The sequence below is a fragment of the Plasmodium berghei genome, assembly GCF_900002375.2.
Source record: "Plasmodium berghei ANKA genome assembly, chromosome: 12".
Classification (NCBI taxonomy): Eukaryota; Apicomplexa; class Aconoidasida; order Haemosporida; family Plasmodiidae; genus Plasmodium; species Plasmodium berghei.
The window spans coordinates 665,277-684,717 of record NC_036170.2 but is presented as its reverse complement, the minus strand read 5'-3'; the positions used below and the strand labels follow the sequence as shown (position 1 = coordinate 684,717).

The 19,441-nt window shown below is 22.5% G+C and overlaps 5 protein-coding genes across 5 annotated transcripts; 4 read left to right on the top strand and 1 right to left on the bottom strand.

Moving 5' to 3' along the window:
* Window positions 1-676: 676 nt before the first annotated feature.
* On the top strand, window positions 677-2,255 carry PBANKA_1217800 (signal peptidase complex subunit 2, putative; the record flags this gene model as incomplete). Its single annotated transcript, XM_034566239.1, has 8 exons — window positions 677-719; window positions 895-959; window positions 1,078-1,159; window positions 1,391-1,452; window positions 1,539-1,625; window positions 1,763-1,820; window positions 1,938-2,004; window positions 2,168-2,255. The coding sequence occupies 8 exons, from the start codon at window positions 677-679 to the stop codon at window positions 2,253-2,255; spliced, it is 552 nt and encodes a 183-aa protein (XP_034422856.1).
* Window positions 2,256-6,059: 3,804 nt separating this feature from the next.
* On the top strand, window positions 6,060-7,563 carry PBANKA_1217700 (ATP-dependent RNA helicase DDX6; the record flags this gene model as incomplete). Its single annotated transcript, XM_034566238.1, has 2 exons — window positions 6,060-6,450; window positions 6,653-7,563. The coding sequence occupies 2 exons, from the start codon at window positions 6,060-6,062 to the stop codon at window positions 7,561-7,563; spliced, it is 1,302 nt and encodes a 433-aa protein (XP_034422855.1).
* Window positions 7,564-9,904: 2,341 nt separating this feature from the next.
* Window positions 9,905-10,841, top strand: PBANKA_1217600 (histone H2A.Z, putative; the record flags this gene model as incomplete). Its single annotated transcript, XM_034566237.1, has 3 exons — window positions 9,905-9,998; window positions 10,290-10,541; window positions 10,711-10,841. The coding sequence occupies 3 exons, from the start codon at window positions 9,905-9,907 to the stop codon at window positions 10,839-10,841; spliced, it is 477 nt and encodes a 158-aa protein (XP_034422854.1).
* Window positions 10,842-12,358: 1,517 nt separating this feature from the next.
* On the top strand, window positions 12,359-14,145 carry PBANKA_1217500 (conserved protein, unknown function; the record flags this gene model as incomplete). The annotated part of the gene is made up of 2 exons (XM_034566236.1): window positions 12,359-13,537; window positions 13,933-14,145. The coding sequence occupies 2 exons, from the start codon at window positions 12,359-12,361 to the stop codon at window positions 14,143-14,145; spliced, it is 1,392 nt and encodes a 463-aa protein (XP_034422853.1).
* Window positions 14,146-14,495: 350 nt separating this feature from the next.
* Window positions 14,496-19,346, bottom strand: PBANKA_1217400 (conserved Plasmodium protein, unknown function; the record flags this gene model as incomplete). Its single annotated transcript, XM_034566235.1, has 1 exon — window positions 14,496-19,346. The coding sequence occupies one exon, from the start codon at window positions 19,344-19,346 to the stop codon at window positions 14,496-14,498; it is 4,851 nt and encodes a 1,616-aa protein (XP_034422852.1).
* Window positions 19,347-19,441: the final 95 nt, after the last annotated feature.

The following is a 19,441-nucleotide window of genomic DNA, read 5'->3' as shown; positions in this document are numbered from 1 at the left end:
TTATGATTTAAAGTTTCACTGAATTATTTATTATAAAAAAATTAAGACATTTTTTTCAATGACAAAAAAATAACATAAAAAAAGCCGCATATATATATCCGCTTTAAATATATATGCATATATCCATTTTTGTGCGTAAATTATTATTGTGTATAAGTTCCCACTAATTAATTTACAGGTAAAAAATTTTGTATTTTTTTTTGTTTACTATTTTACGTTTTTTACAATATATTTGTTCACTATGTACATATATATATTATTAATATTTCGATAATTTTATTTTTAATATTATATATACATATTTATGTTATTATAAAATTATGCTATTAATTCAAAGGATAATTAAACCCTTTATTCTTACAAAAATTGTTTATTTTTCTTAAAAATAATTTACGAATGTTTTAATTATCATTAAATTGTTAGGTATTTCATGTATATATATATGTATAAACTCAATTAATGACTGTTTTTTTTTCAAATATATTTTTTATCCCTATAACATTCCCAACCCTTTTACGTACATCTATAATATACACATACGATGACTGCGTGAAAAACCCTCGTCAAAATATATAAGTGTCATTTGCGCAATTAATTAATTATATATAAATATACAAAAGTTGGAATTTGAAGAAAAGTTTATGTTAATATAAGATATATTTAATAATAGAAAAAAATGTTTAGTAAAAAGTCCCTAAATGAAAATAAAGATAACACACGTAAGAATACAAAACAGAAAAAGGAAAAATAATAAACTAAAAGAACCCATATATAAGTGAATTGAAAGTCTTAATTTTTGTACAATTATAACTATGATAGGATATAGTAATATATTCATATATGAATCCAAAAAATGTTGACATGCATATATTTTATTTCCCTCAAATTTTACAGACATTGTAAGAAATCTATACAGTGAAAATGAGCTTAAAAAAGTTACACAGGATTACTTAAGTGAGGTAAGCATCTATTTTATTTTCTTGTGAAATGAAGTATTATAAAACATAATAATAGAAGTGGTAATAATAATAAAGATTCTTGACTAATGGCTAACGAAATAAATGTTTTTTTTTTAAGGAAATAAGAAATCTAAATATCTATGAAAATGTTCAATATTCAAACATTAGGATCCTATTATCTATAATCCTGATAATTATTGGTAATAAAATTTATGCAAACAATATATTTGTGTTTTTTAAAATTGATTTATAAGTTTATAACATTTATACAATTAAAAAAGTTAATTACACCCTGATTATTCGTATGCTATTATTTCCGAGCATATGCTCCCTTTATATATCTATCTATATACACATCTATATATAGATATCCATATGTTCACTCATTTATATTTTTCTTTTGTACATTCGATGGGAAAATTCATATACAGGAGGATATTGTTGTATTTTTGTCAATCACAAAAAAGAACCAATACTTATGATGCAATCTCTGGTATTTATGAATATAATATAAAGAATATAAAATTTATTATTTATTTTTTCCCCCACATATAAATTACGTCTTTTCTGTTATTTCAGGCTTCCTTTTTTTCTGTATCAATAATATTATACATTTGGGAATATTTTTATTTTGAAGACTATTTCATGATAATAGAAACGAATGATGTAAAGATGAATAAAATATAAATAAATAAATAAATATATATATATATATATATATGTAAGCATGTACATATATGCTATTCTTTATAGAAAATTGACTAAATATTTAATTATTATAATTTTATTTGTTTTTTTTTCAGGACAGAACAGTAAAGCTATTCTTAAAATTGGATATCAAGACAAGCTGTCTTACTTTAAGTTATAAACAATTCTAATATAGAAAAATAAAAAAAATTCTCATTGAAATTTCTAAATAAAAAAAAATAGTTAAATTACCACTTTTATAATATATGTTTTTTATATATTATTTTTTAGATTACAAATTAAATAAAACCGTATATTCTACACCTTTTGAGTTGATGAAATTATATAATGAAGAAGGGTAAATTTCTCGTTTTAATATTACACAATAATTATTAAGCAACTATTTTTATGAACAAAATGTATAATGGTTGAATATATAACACTTACATATGTATAGTTTCTTTGTATTGTGTAATACTTCGCTTTCTATGTATTTCATTTTTGATTTTGTCATAATTTAGGCACCTTATGAAAGATTATGTAAACCAAACATTAAAGCAATTTATTTCAAGTCATGGAAAAAATTTTAAATTAATAGATAAAAAATAATAATGTTTATTTCATTCATTTTTTTTTTTAAACAATTTATAATATACTAAGAGTATTCTTATTAATCCGTTTGAACGGGAATAATATCATCTTTTGATTCGAAATGTCATGATATTATTTTTTTTTCATGTTTTTTATTATTTATTATCAATTTATAAAATAAGTATTATAATTTATATTTGTATAATGGTATAGAAATTGCATATGTTTGTGCATGTATTTTGATACATTAAAAAATACAATAATAAAATTAAACCTAACAAATTAAATCATTAAAAATGTAATTGTTGTCATAATTTAAACGATATATTTCTACATTTCATTATTACTATTGCTTATTTCTTTTTAGAATAATTTTTTAAGAAAAATTATATTTGGGATTTTTTGTGGAAAGATATTACACCTTATATGTCATTTTGATTGAGCTAAAATATCTTGTGCTTTATCATTTTTTTTAATTTTATCAAAAAAAACCCGTCTACTTAATGAGTATCCATATCCATATATATAAATAATTCGGGCTAGGTGTTATATTATATATTGTAGCAATAAAACATGAACTATGTTTTTTTTTATATTGTTAGATGTTTCTCAATGCATTAACATTTTCCTTTTTCTATGCAGACTTAACATACAATGCTGGTTATTTTTTTTTTCCCGATCTTTTAAATGTTTAAATAACATAATCGTTGCGCAGCAACGCGCAAACATATGTAGGCAGTATATTGTAATTATTATTTTATTAATTGTGCGTTTTAAAATAAACCAAATATAAAATACTATTACTTGTATATATATTTGATAAATTCTAGAGAGAACTAAAATTCCATAACTTTATTATTTGTACTTTTATTTACATTTATTGTGTATATACAAATAAAAAGAAATAAGCAAAGATCAGAGAAGAGGGAAATAAATTATTTATACTTAAATATTTATGAATATTTTCATGCATATGTATTTACATTTTTTTACATTACATACATGGGTATCGATACATAAAAAAACTCACATTGTTTATATTTCATATTAAAATATAATACAGTTATATATTATACATTTATATAATAAAAGACACACTTTTTATTTCGACAATATCATTTTATCACATTAATTTTATTTTCATTAAAGAGAAAAGTCATAAAACGAAGCATTCAAACATATCAAATAGCTTAAATATTACAATATTCTTATAACATTATGTATTTTTTTTACACAAACTAATAATTTTTATTTAGAACAGTGAAGGAGTATACTATAAAAGTCAATAGATTATTATATATATATATATATATTTATTTGTTTTCCCTCACCCTAATGTATTAAATATTATATTATACATATGCATATAATAAATTGTATTGATTAAATATTAACCCTAGTGTAATGCCTTATTTTACACACATACACATTTTTTTATCTCCAACTTAAAATTATATTTGAATTATATTAATTTTCCACTATCTACATAAAAGGGTAAAACATTAAATCAAAGCAAAAAAATAGTAACACAAGTTCATAGAATAATTAAACATAACTACTTATGATCGATTAATAATAGACCCATGAATGTGTCTTGAAATATTTTAACTTTTTTATTATATTTAACGTACTTATTTTATATATGGTTTAAATATAAGGAAAAAACTGAAATATCGTATTTGAAACCACAAATATAGATATAATAAATACATAGTATACATATTTTACTTAAAATGCAGTTTAAATATTTATATGAAGAAAAGGATGTATTGAATATACAATATGCATATGTATATCGTATATTTATAATCGCTATATTTTACTCTTTTCTTAGTTATAAATGAATAATGTTTTGTAAGAATATTCAAATTGTGTAATATATTGTTCATGAGATATTTCAATAAGTAAAGTTTTATATTTTATTATTATTCCTTTTTTTACATACAAATATCCCTATTAATGCTCTATATCATACTAAATCAATAACATTGTTATATTCTTTGTAATAGTTATTTTAGTGTTGAGCTTATATAATGTGTATGTATATACATATTTTCTCACCCTTGGAATATTTATGCAAAATTTTTATTATATTGTATTTATATTTGTTTTCATTTAATATATATATTTTTTTATATTTACCACAATTATAAATTCATTATTAATGCTATCAAATGTTTTTTTTTATCCTATATATTGAAGATTTACATATCCATAAGTATATATTTTTACACATGCACACACACATTCATATAATATATTATATTATGTGAATACATTTTCCTAAGCATATTTTGCCTATTTATAACTCATTCGTTTTTTTATTATTATTTGGTTTTTCCTTTCTTCGATTTCATATATTTTTCCTCGCATCCCTTATAAATATTGTTATACTTTTTCAAGCCTTTTAGTAGTAAATCAAAGTATCTTTTTTTTTAATTGTAAAAATTTCTATTTATGTATGATTCCTCAAATCTACATACGTTATAGTTCCTTTCTCTTTTTAAAACTTACATGAATGTATGTACATTATACATAAACATTTTTCCAATCATGTAATATATAAATTTATAGTGATTTATTTACTATATTTGTGCATTAATACTTTTTAAATGCCGATATGATAAATTCTTGTAAAAAAAACTTTCATTTTAACAATTTTTTACAATATTTAAGTATTTAATATTATTTATCATTTTATCTATAATTATTGTTTACACACGTTTTATAGAAACACTATTTATTTATTATGCTTTTTATGCCATTTTATATTACAGCAATACGATCCTTTTGTTTTGTAATTGTTTATAATTTAAAAGGAGTATATTTAGGTGTATGTATTAACTTTCTTTTTTTTTTAAATTATTGTTTTGCATTGAATAGCCAAAATTTAAAATATTCAAACAAATCATTAGCATATTACACGCATATGTACAATCCCCAAAATATATATTAATTATATGGGAATATATATTTATGTATTATATGTATATACATTATATATTATAATTACCGTTGATATTTTTTTCAAAACCTAGGTTTAAAGAATTAATATAACTCATCCTTTTTTTTATTATTTATTTGAATAGTGTTATTTAAAAAAAATAAATGTATATATCTAATTTATTTTATATGTATGCATATATTTACTATCTGTACACATAAAACTCGTTATGCATGTATATTTTTTTTTCATTTCACCCTTTTATATTTTTTTAATTTTTATCCAACTTTTTCTTAACATATAATATCATTTTTTTTGTATCTTTAAGTTTTTTATCTTCTAATATACAGAAAATATATCCTGTTTAGGCTTTATATTGTTATTTAGTCTCTGATATCTTTATTTATTATATATATTTTTATTTATTCTATTTTGTTCCTTTTTTTTTATTTGTATGTAGTTTATTATTATACTATTATTATTTTTTTTTTTGCTTTCATTCTTTAATTCATATCGAGTTATTTTTCTTTCTTATAACATTTATATTCCTTTCCATATTCTATTCATATATTTCTTTTATTACGCTGTTAATTTTATAATATTCTTTTTTACGGCATAATTCTTTCATCTCAATACGTTGCATATATATAATCCATATATGTATATAACATATCCTCTCCATGTTTTTCATATTTTTTTCTACTATTCCCTTTTTCAACAAATGATATAAACAGCTATTCTCTCTCTCTCTATATATATATATATTACTATTCACGCGTTTCATTTTAAAATTCTTATATAAATATAAAATTAAACTGTAATATATATAACACTTGTGTGTGTATTTGCATGTATATATAATATATATATACAGCAAGATGAGTTATAAAACTAATTGTGTCGCTTCAAATGCTAATACCAATGCTTTGAATAATTCAAATAATTTAAATAAAATAGAAGACAATGTCATATTTGATGAAGCTTGGAAAAAAAAAATATTGGAGCCATTAAAAGATCCTCGATATAAAACAGAAGATGTGACAAAAACCAAAGGAAATGAATTTGAGGATTACTTTTTGAAAAGAGAGCTTTTGATGGGTATTTTTGAAAAAGGTTATGAAAAGCCATCGCCAATACAAGAGGAAAGTATTCCTGTGGCTTTGGCTGGAAAAAATATTTTAGCTCGAGCAAAAAATGGGACAGGAAAAACCGCCGCATTTGCTATTCCGTTACTAGAAAAATGCAATACTCATAAAAATTTCATTCAAGGTAAAGCTATTCAAAAAATCAGTAAAGAAATACATATAATATACATTTACATATGTGTATGGATACTAGTAATTTGTAGAAATTTTTTACATATAGAAAATCCCAACCCAATGTTTATTTTCTTTGCCTTATATATATGTATACGTATATATTCATCTCTTTTCGCTCAAAAATGTTTATTGATATTTCTTTTCGTTCATAGGTTTAATACTAGTTCCCACAAGGGAATTGGCGCTACAAACATCTGCTATGATAAAAGAATTAGGAAAACATATGAAAATTCAGTGTATGGTAACAACCGGTGGTACTTCACTAAGAGAAGATATTATGAGACTTTATAATGCCGTTCATATTTTATGTGGAACCCCTGGAAGAATCTTAGATTTAGCAAATAAAGATGTTGCGAATTTATCAGGATGCCATATAATGGTAATGGATGAAGCAGACAAATTATTGTCCCCTGAATTTCAGCCTATAGTAGAAGAATTAATGAAATTTTTACCCAAAGAAAAACAGATATTAATGTATTCAGCTACATTTCCAGTCACTGTTAAAGAATTTAGACAAATTTACTTATCAGATGCTCATGAAATAAATTTAATGGATGAATTGACATTAAAAGGTATTACCCAATATTATGCGTTTGTTAAAGAGAGGCAAAAAGTACATTGTTTAAATACTTTATTTGCTAAATTACAAATTAATCAAGCTATAATATTTTGTAACAGTATAACAAGAGTTGAACTGTTAGCAAAAAAAATTACAGAATTAGGTTATAGCTCTTTTTATATACATGCAAGAATGTCGCAAACACATCGAAATCGTGTTTTTCATGATTTTAGAAATGGTGCTTGTCGATGTTTAGTTTCCTCAGATCTTTTTACAAGAGGTATAGACATACAATCTGTTAATGTAGTAATTAATTTTGATTTTCCTAAAAATTCAGAAACTTATCTACATAGAATTGGCAGATCAGGAAGATATGGTCACTTAGGGTTAGCCATTAATTTAATTACATATGAAGACCGTTTTAATTTATATAAAATAGAATTAGAACTAGGAACTGAAATTCAACCGATCCCTAACGAAATAGATCCATCCATCTATACTTAATTTGCAGTATACCACATCATAATGATGAACACATATATATACATATACACATACACATTGCGGCTTCAATGCAAAATCTATTTGTGCACAGTATTACTAACTTACCCCACATATACAATACTTTTTTTATTTATCATCAATTTTTTTCTTTTTTCCCATTATACTTAATTTTTTTAAGCTATTGACATTATATTGGAGTATAAATTAATTAAAGCATAATATATTAATACACAAAACATATATACATACATATATATGCATATTTGTACATTTTTTTTTGTTAAATTACTATATATAATTTCACCCAATTAAACATGCGAACACAAATATAATTGATTAACTAGGAATTCTGTTTATATATATTTATACACAATATACCTATAGATATATAGTGCAACCTATATATCCAGAATGACTCTAAATTCGACGTTATGGAACTCTTTAGTTTTTTCAAGGAATTTATTAATTAAAAAATTAATGAAAATAAAACGTACAAATAGGAGAATACATTTTTTTTTGTTCTTTTTTGCTCGTAGTCACACACAAAAAATGTAATAAAAATGCAATTTTTCGTGTTTATTGGCTTTCACCATTTTTATAATTTTATAATTTATAATGCATTGTTATGATATAAAATTTATTAATCATTATTCTTCTGCATTTCACGATTTTTCAAATATCGATTTCTTAATATCACAAATAAAAATCAAATTATGTAAAAGGTGTGATATCCACACTTTTCAACCTATACAAAATGTAATAACATATATTTATATTTACATTAATATTTTTAACTCTTTTGTGAAAAAATTTAAAAGAAAAAAAAAAATTTATAGCGATTTACATGTTTTTAAAATGGTTAAAAAGGTAAAAAAATTAATTGTTTCTTATTGATACTACATTTGCATGCTTATATATCAAACAATGTATTGGATCACGTTTTGTTCGCATTATATCCCTAAATGCATTTATTTTCTTATATACATATCGCAAGCATGATATAATATTTTACAACTTATACAATTTTTATTCCTTTCGTTTATTTATAGTTTATAAGAGTGCGACATATACGCAGGATAATATGACCCGTTGTAAATTAATGTAATGTTTTCCTTTATACATTTTTATAATACCCCTAATTTTATTCACATGAAAAATTATTATAATAGCTACATTTATAATGTCTTATTTCAATAGCGAAAAAATAATATATTTTCCTTTTAATTTTTTTTTTCACTTGAAAAATAATAGCGAACTGATATGTATTATTGTGGTATATATAACTTTTTATATTTTTTAATTGGGAGTAATATTATTAAACAAAAGGAATAAAAATATAATATTTTACTATCAGTAGCAATGCTACAAAAAATAAATGCGCAAAAATTACATATATGTTTAAACAAATAAACTAATAAAAATACATACGTTGTATATATTTGTATTTGAGTTATTTCACTTAAATGCCCTATTTAAAATGGTGCCCGTTATGCTGATTTAACCACACCCTATATATTGCTCGGTTAAATCTAAAAATAGTACTTCACAAGTTTTATTAATACGCACATAATATATATGAACGATTAAATTTTTTTATATTAGCATAATATTTCTCAAGTATTAAATCCTTGTATTAAAAAAAAATAATATGAAACTGTTGATATATTATAATAACGTTTAAAACATTCGGGATAATAATTGTGGCAATTTTCAATTTATGCGATATAAGTGCGATAACACTTATCCATATATATTTTTTTTAATATATAAAACAAAAAATGTCTGTTTCTTTTTCTTTTTTTGGTGATTTTATCAACATTTAATTTTTACTATTATTATATTAATTAACAAAATTTCATGAAAAAAATTAAGAAAATAAGGGAAAACAATAATATTACTAGTGAAAAATGTTGCATTTTATTTTGATATAACATATATTAATAGGTTGCTGTAAAAAAAAACGTATTATTGTTACCATGGTTTTTATTTTATATGTATGTGTATATAATTAAATACGTAATAGGCATAGTTCAAAAATCCATAATAAAAAATTATATTAGAATATATATACATATATGAAAAATATTTTATATTTAATTTAATATTATTTTTTTATTTATTTATTTTCTCGTTTTAAGTATATTAAAGTTACAAAATATTTTAATTTAATTTTTTTTAATTTTAACTTTTATTTTATTATTTTCACAAATATAAATACAATTGCATATTTTTTTATTCATTGAAATTTAATTTTCATTTTTAAGAAAACTTATTTAACAGTTTTATTATATTTTTACATTTTTTTTAATTTTATTGTTTTTATTTATTCATTCAACTAATCATGGAAGTACCAGGAAAAATAATTGGTGGCAAAGTTGGAGGAAAAGTCGGTGGTAAAGTTCTTGGTCTTGGTAAAGGAGGAAAGGGGAAAACAGGTTAATACTTAAAAAAGGAAAAACAAAAAATATATAAATATGCACCACACACAATTTTTCGTGTTTTATATCTTGGAGTAATGTGTAGTTTCATTATACATTATTTTATTTATTTTTCCGCATTTCATTTTCACAATATTTTATACAAAGCAATTGTTAAATAACTACATGACTATTTATTTTTATTGTATTGTTTTGATTTACACTAGCATGTAAATACTAAGTAAATAAAAATTGTTGACTGATGCATGCTAATTATTATATGTTATAATTTTGTATTTTCCCTTGCAGGATCAGGAAAAACTAAAAAAGCTCCATTATCTCGTGCATCAAGAGCTGGATTACAATTCCCAGTTGGTAGAGTACACAGAATGCTAAAAACAAGAATTTCTTCTGATGGACGAGTTGGGTCCACAGCTGCCGTATATGCAGCAGCCATCTTGGAATATTTAACTGCTGAAGTTTTAGAATTGGCAGGAAATGCAACAAAGGACTTAAAAGTGAAGAGAATTACCCCAAGACATTTGCAATTAGCCATTAGAGGTAATTTTTTTTATTATTATACATAATTTTTAAAAAAAATTTCATGCACAGTTTTGTGCACAACTTTATTCATATCCATGATACGCATATGATCATATACCTAATTACAACATTTGAAATTTCTAAAAGAGCGATCAAATTATTTTATTTATTTTCTATTTAATTGCAGGTGACGAAGAATTAGATACACTTATCAAGGCAACAATTGCTGGTGGTGGTGTTATCCCACATATTCATAAAGCTTTAATGAACAAAGTCCCAGTTCCACCACCCCAAACCAAAAAACCCAAAAAAAACTAAAGAATATTAATACGTTATAAGATGGCATTATAATCGAATATCCTTCGTGATTTTATTATATATAGGAATTTTATATTTTTTTCGATTGCATACATTATTCGATGCATATATGTAAAAAAAATATTACTTATATGTGCTAAGGATATTTATAGTTTGGTATATGCATATTCGAATTTATGTATTTTTCGAAATCGTTTTTTTTAATATATTATATTTCTTTTTTTTGAAAGCTATTTATAAAAAAAAGCAGTGTTTCGTTCTGTTATTGCTATTCTTTTTTTATATATTTTTTATTCGAGTACAAACATAAGTGTTTATTGTACACAAAAGTATTATATAAATAGAAATATATAGATAGATGGATATATATATTTTTTTTAACTACCATCCTCTATTGATAAAGGCTGAATTGATAACATTTTTTTTTTTACAAAATGTGTTAAAGCAGCACGAAAAAAATGCTTTTTTTTTACAACTAAAGAAGATATTAGTGATATTATTTTTATAATGTGTATATACATATCTATATATGCTTCTGTAAAGATATGGCTATGCAGCATTTTGTAATATATTAGCGCCCAATTTATCTACATTATGTTTGGGGATTAATTATGATAAACTCTCGAAGTTATAAGAAGTGCAAACATATATATATATATACAGTTTTTGATCTATATATGGAGATTAAGGGTCTTTTCGTACGAATTTCTGAAATTGTGTATAGATTAAACATTGAGATGAGAAAGAATAAAATCGGTGAACTCTTAAAATTTTTAAGTTGCACTTTTTATGTTTAAAGAACTTCTATACCTTCTTTTCATAGTAAATATTTGTTCATTTTTAAAATGATGATTAATAATATATATAACATCCAAAATAAAAATATAAAAAAAATTGTTTTTTCTCTGTGCATCCTGAATTTATACCAAATATATAACCCAAATGATAAATTGCTTATATAGAAAAAATAATTTTTTAAATATAATATAGATTATTTTTTTTTGTGAGATAAAGCATATATTGGAATGAGATTTAACATTTATATTATTTTCATTTCTACTTCCATTAATTTTATATGTTGTTTTCAATATATTTGTTTTAAAAGCAGTGATAATTTTCATTTTTTTTTTGAGAAAGGATATTTTATTTTTTTCATATAGAAACATATCCAATAATATATATGCGTAAATAATTATTTGCCAATTTTCCTAATTTATATAACTACTGCAAAAAATAATATATATAATAATAAAAGCATGATAATACTTTTTTGAGAATACAATGGAAGAAAAAGTTTCTTTGTCCCCTTAAGAAAATAAAATAAATTTGGATAAAAGAGCAAACAATTGATAGTAACAAATTAGTAATAATATTAATGCCAGATATAGTATCATTACAACACCATAGAAGACTAAACAGTACCAAAATCCAAAAATATAGTGATTGTCATAATATGAAATATAATAAAACACAGCATAAAAAAATGAAGAAATCAGAGAATTGTTATAGTAGTTAATATGTTTATACGTGCAAGTACGATCTTTACGTATATATATTATATCCTATTATTCTATAAATACTGCATGCATTCATATGGATTAAATTTCAAAAAGACAAGTATAAGGAAAATGTTTTTACCTAATATAAAATTAAGTAATAAATCAAATTTAATGAAAACAAGACGAAACAGATTTATAAATTATAAAAATACTGAAAAGAGAAAAGGAAAATTCATTGATGAAGCAAATAAGGTTAATGAATTATCCATGTTTAAAAATTGTAAAAAAATAGAAAATGAGCAAACATACAATAATGTTGAAAATATTTGCAGAGAAGTGAAAGAAAATTCAATTATGAGTATCCCCGAAAAAATGAAAAAAAATGATATATCGAATGAATTAAAAAAAGAAACAAAAAATGAATATGCAAAAGGCAACAGAAATAATGTAACTAGAATGAGGAATGACGAATCACATACTGATTACAAAACTGAGGAAACAATGGATACACATATTTATGATAAGGAAAAGAAAGAAAATGGAAGCGTTGGCAATGTTGTTGAAACTGGAAAACAATCATTAAACAACCTTGCTGAAGAAGACAAAAAAAACAATGAGATTATAAAGAAAGAAGAAAATACAGAAATATCCACTTCTAATGATTTAGAATTAAAAATTGACAAAGAAATTGAATTAGGGATAAAAAAAAAAAAAAAAAAATCAATGTCAGAAGAAATTCGAAAAAAATTATCAGAATTAGCTAAATTGCGATGGAGAAATGAAGAAGAACGAAAAAAACTTTTACGGTGTAAAAATAAATTTAAGCATTCTGAAAAAACAAAACAACTATTATCTTATAAAATAAAATTAAAATGGAAAGATGAAAACTACAGAAAAAGTGTTATACAAAAAACTCTAATTTTTAATCAAGATGAAAATACGAAAAGAAGAAAATCATTGATATTAAAAGAAAAATGGAAGCTAAAAGAGTTTCGAGAAAAAATGTTATGCAATAGAAAGCCTTTTAGTATAGAAAGGAGGAAAAAAATTTCCGATATCATAAAACAAAAATGGAGAGAAGAAGGATATAAAAAAAAAACTTTGAATGCTATAAGGGAAAATTACAAAAAGAGAAAATTGAATGTCGGTTTAAACCCAAACCTTAATTACATTCAAAACCTCATTATGTTTAAGCAGGTATGCATATAGAAACATCCCATATCTACACTTATATTATATTATATTATATTATATTATATTATATTATATTATATTATATTATATTATATTATATTATATTATATTATATTATATTATATTATATTATATTATATTATATTATATTATATTATATTATATTATATTATATTATATTATATTATATTATATTATATTATATTATATTATATTATATTATATTATATTATATTATATTATATTATATTATATTATATTATATTATATTATATTATATTATATTATATTATATTACATATACATATTATGTGTGAAGAATTACAGTTTAAAGAGATACTGTGATGCCTATTTATGCTTTCCCTTTTATTTTATTTTTTATTTCTAAATTTTTGCAGCTTGGAATTAGTGCCCCCAAAATACGACAATTCCCAGAAGTGCACAAAGAAAAACTAAGAGGGGAAAAAAAAAAAAAAAAAAAAAAAATCAAAAAAAGTTATAAGGAAAACTGGAAAAACATTTACGATAGTATATTAGACAAAAATGAATTTCGCAATCCGATACCATATCTAGGTAGCATCGATCATTTAAGTGTCAGTACAAACACATAATTAATAATATAGATAAAATATTAATGTTTTGTAAGTCCATAGCATACAAATATAATAAACTTTCGAAGCATGAAGCCATATGTTAATATGTGTGCACAAATGCTTAAAACACTCAAAAAATAAATGGCTATTAGGTGACGAAAAAATATGTAAAATATGAGGCATATGCATCTTGGATATAATACATGAATTAGTTTTATTTTCTGTTTTTTTTACGTATAATTAATGAAAGAGATTCATATAGAGTCTCGTTGATTTTGGTTATCCTTATTCACGGGCTGGAAATGTTATTTATTTTTTAATTTAATTTATTTAGTTGTCTCTTTCAAATTTCATTTATTTAGCACTACTCAAAATCTAATCCTTTGTTCATATTTATGGAATGCCACATTTGTATCTATATTTTTGATGTCATTATATTGCAAGCTTAATAATATACTTTGCTTTGCCATATCAGTCTGATCAATAAAATTGGTTTGTTCCATATTTTTATTTTTTATATATTTTTTTTTATTCCTAGGAAATTTGAATAATATATTCATTAACTTGTTAATATATGTTGAATTTTTTAAACTATTATGATCTAAATTTATATATACGCCACTAATATTATTATTTTTTTTTTTTCGTTTTTGTAAATTTAATATATGCTTGAAATATTTTAATGTAATAGGGAAGCATTCATTGTCTATAATGTTCATAGAAAAATCTAATTCTACAACTACAATATAGTTGCATGTACAAAATCCTGATAAAAATGATGAATATAACGAGCTGTCAATATTATTCCCCGATAATAATAGTTTACGTAATTTCAACTTATTTGTTTGTTTGCTTTTTTTTAAATCCGATAGAGTGTTATTTTTATAACCGTTTTTCACATTGTTTATCAATGCAAATAATAAAGATAATAAACTTTTGTAAGTAAAATTATTCCATCGTAAATCCAATATTTTCAATTTATTTAATTTATTTTTTTTTATTAAAGTAGACAAATGTATAAGAGCATCATCGCCTAATTTATTTGAAGATAATCTTAAAACTCTTAATTTGCCCAAATTAAAATGTTCTATAATTTTTCTTGGCAATGTATATATATAATTTTCTGAAGCTTGTATCGAATTTCCTGAACTATTTTCATTACTACATGACGAGCTGTGTATATTATATGTATTAATCTTACTATAAAATTTTGTGTCATCGCATATATATTTATTTTCTCTTTTTTCAATTTCAGTATGCATATCATTGATATTATTTTCTTCTTCGTTTTGATCTTCTTCTCCAGTATTCAATAATGGTGGGGCAGTTGAAATACTATCATACCAGCCTAATATTTCTTGTTGGTTTCCTTCGATATTTGAGGAAATTATGTTATTTTTATGTTCTTTATTTGGAAAGTTAGACAATTTTATTGTCACACGTTCATCACGTGCTGTTTCCTTGTTTAATTTTTTCTTTTTTGCGACAAATATATCGTAAAATGATATTTTATCAAATTGTATTACCTTTTTATTCTTCTTAACGATTATTTTGTTTATGCCATAATGTGGTATTGTATTACTTTCGTGATCAGTTTGTATTTTGTCTATTTGACAATTTTCCAGTTGCCCAAAAGGACAAATAATAGATTTTGATCTCGCTATATCCTCAACATGCTTTTTATTTCTTTGTTTATTATTATTTTTTGATTTTTTTTTAAGATAATTTAGATCAAAATATATTATGCAATTCTTATAATATTTATAGTCATAGATATCTTGATTGGGTGTTTCACAGTGGATAATATGATTATACATAAAATACAAATTTTTTAAATTATTATTTTTTATATAATATAGAGATATATAAAAATGTGAATAATATATATGACACTGTACAATTTTAATTGTACCAATATTTTTAAAAATCGTTAAAATTAAAAATAAAAAAAAACAGATAGTTGAATTCAAAAAACAATTGTTGATATGTATTGAATTTATATCTGCTATTTTTTTTTTTAATAATTTTATAAATATGTATTTTATATATCTTAGCATTTTTTTATAGTTATATATTTTAGAAAGATATATATGCTGATTATTTTTTAATTTTTTTTTAAATTTTTTAGACACCTTTTTTATTTTTATATTCTTAAAAAAGGATAACACATTAAATATTATACTCTTTTTATATTTTTTACAATGTTTTAAATATAAATAATTTAAATTATTAATGCATACCCGTTTTAGATAGTTTCCTTTATAATATTCCCCTATGGTGCTATGACTAAATCCATTTGTTGTATACAACCTGAGCTCATTATTATTTCCATAAGATTGATTTATCTGATTATAATTATTCTGATAACTTTTTCTTTCTTCAGAATTTAAAATATTATTTTCTAAAACTTCTTCATTTTTTGGAACTTCTTGATAACATGTTTTCCTCTCTTTTTCGGAACCGAAAAAATTGATTGTTTGGTCTCGGGATGACATATTCAATATATCGGTGTAACAATAATCTAAATTATCATTTTCTTGAAAATTGTTATTTTTACCATAAGCTTTGCTTTCTTCATGATTTCCATTATTATCATTATCAAATTTCAACCTTTCTTTTTTGATCACATTCCACCGTTTCAACAATTTGACTTCTTCTTCAGAAAACAAAAAATTTGCATAATTACTTCGCAATAAAAAAGTAAATAATCCTTTGTCTATTTTTTTAAAATAATATTCTTTTAATTTTTTTCTTATTATTTTTTGGTGTAATAAATATTTTATTAAATTATTAAACTCTTCTCTTTTTTTTTCATCACATATAACCGAGCAATACTTTTTCTCCTTTTTAAGATCGACTTTTAATTTTTTAATTTCTTTTATTATTCTTATTATGTTTCTTATTGAATTAAAAAAAATAATTTTTTCTTCTTCAAAGTTTTTTTGATAATTTTTGTAACTTCGTTTTAATGCACTAAAATGGTTGTTGACTCGGTTCTTTAGTCTTTTGAACGGTTGCACCGATGCATGTGCATTCGTATAGTTATTACTGCTGTTGTTGTTGCTTGCTCTTGTACTGACACTGTTATTATGATTGATTTCATTAATAATTGCATTACTACTACTATTATTTGTAATGTATCCTCTGTCTTCCATAGAATTTCTTAATTTTTTATTATAAATATTGTTATTTTGATAAGACAAAAAATTAATATTGTGCTTATTCGCATAATGAGAATTATAATAAAATGCAACATTTTTCTCTACATCATTCTTATATTTTATTTCTTTTTTATCATTATTATATTTATTCACGTTCAGAAAATTAGGAATTAATTTTTTCCTGAAAAAATATCCGTCTGTTTTCCCTGATTTAATATTTCCACAATTTATATTTTGAGCAAAATAATTTGTACTATTTCCTCGGTTTTTATTACTATAATTATTATGAATATAACTCATTCGAAAATAATCCCTAACGTTGTATTTTCTGTCTATACTATAGGTCCTCTTTATAATATAACTATCTTTGGTGTGCTGCTGTTTGTACCCATTTATTGGGTCAGTTTCTATTGAGAGACACATTGGGAAGTAGTTAAATTTGGGGATTTTCCAATTTTTTCTTTCATTATGATCACAATTACTATGATTATTTTTATCACGAATATGGATGTCGCTCAAAACATCTATTTTGTGTAAAAAAAATTGGTTATTATTATCTGCATTTATTTTGTTAAAAATACAATTTTTTAATTTTTTTTTTTCATTATGTTTATCTCGTTTGATTATGTTCCTCAAAGAATAAGAATAATTTTTTACATTTTTTGAACCAAATAAATTATCAGTATTATTTGTATTATTATATTTATTAAAATATAACTTTTTATCAAAATATATGCTATTACTTGTGCATTTATTGTTCCAAAATTTGGGTAAACAACTATATATGTGATTGCTTATTTTTAATCGATTGTCTTTATACACATAATTCTTCAAATTGTTATTTTTATTATCATTACAACAAAAATTGGAGTGTTTTTCATTCATGCGTATCCTATTTGCATTGTCTTCTGAATTACATTTTCCAAATTTCTTCGAATTTTTTTTAATTGAGCTCAAAATAACATCATTATTATTACCACTAATATCACTTATATCGTAAATTATATTAAAACTATTGCTTATCGAACTTTTTTTTTTTTTATTCCTCTTTGCGAGTTTATTCTCTGAATCTTTGAATCCGCATGGATAACCCCTGGATGCAGCATTCTTACACAATCCCTTATACATATCATAGATGCTCTCACACTTTTTTTGTAAGCTATTGTAAATATAATTCGTTTCATTGCATTTTTGTTTTTCATCGTTTCGTTCGTCTTCTTCCGATCCATACTCTTCCATTAATTTTGTCCCTTTTTTATTAACATAACGAATATTATCATTTTTTTCCCTTTTGTTATTATATTGGTTACCTTTTTTGCTATCAGTAACCATATTTAATCTTTCTACATTTAAATATTTTTGTTTTCCTCTATTATATTTTAACTCATTTATAATTGTAAAGTTCGTGCTGCTAATTAATTTGTTCGTTTTTTTTATTTTCTGATTCCTCTGTTTCAAAGTGTGTGGATTCCACAAAAAATATATAAAAGAATTATTGCGTATATTTCTTTTTTTATAATGCCCTATATTTGTACAATATGCTATATATATCACTCTTTTAATAATTTGGTGGATCTTTTTATTTATTTTATGCTTCCATATAATTTCAGTTAATTCATATTGAGGGTTACATTTTTTTTTTTTTTTTGTGAAAATTCTACAACCATTAGTGAATAGTATCTTTTTATATTTTCTGCGTTTTATTTGTAATATATTTTTTTTTCTTTTTTTTTTTGTGTCCTTTTTTTGTTCACTACAATTGTTCAGTATACATTTATTAGAGCATTTAATTCTTTCGTTAATTTTTTTTAAGGATAAAATAATTCTATTATATTTGGTAAATTTATTGCTGCATTTAATAATATTATTAATTAAATTATTAATGTGTAAATTGGTAGTACTCGATTTATTTACATAACATATATTAGGGGACTCGCCATCGCTTATTGTATTTTGATCAATGCTATAATATGAGTTCGTTTCATTGCTTTTAAATTGAATTTTGTTTTTTTTATCATTATCATCATTTTTAAGTCTAACATCCTTTCCCCAAATCATAATTAAAAAAAATTACATTAATATCCACATACACATATAGGTGTATATATTATGAAATTTCCCTATACTGAAAAAATAAAGGCTAAGCTATTATA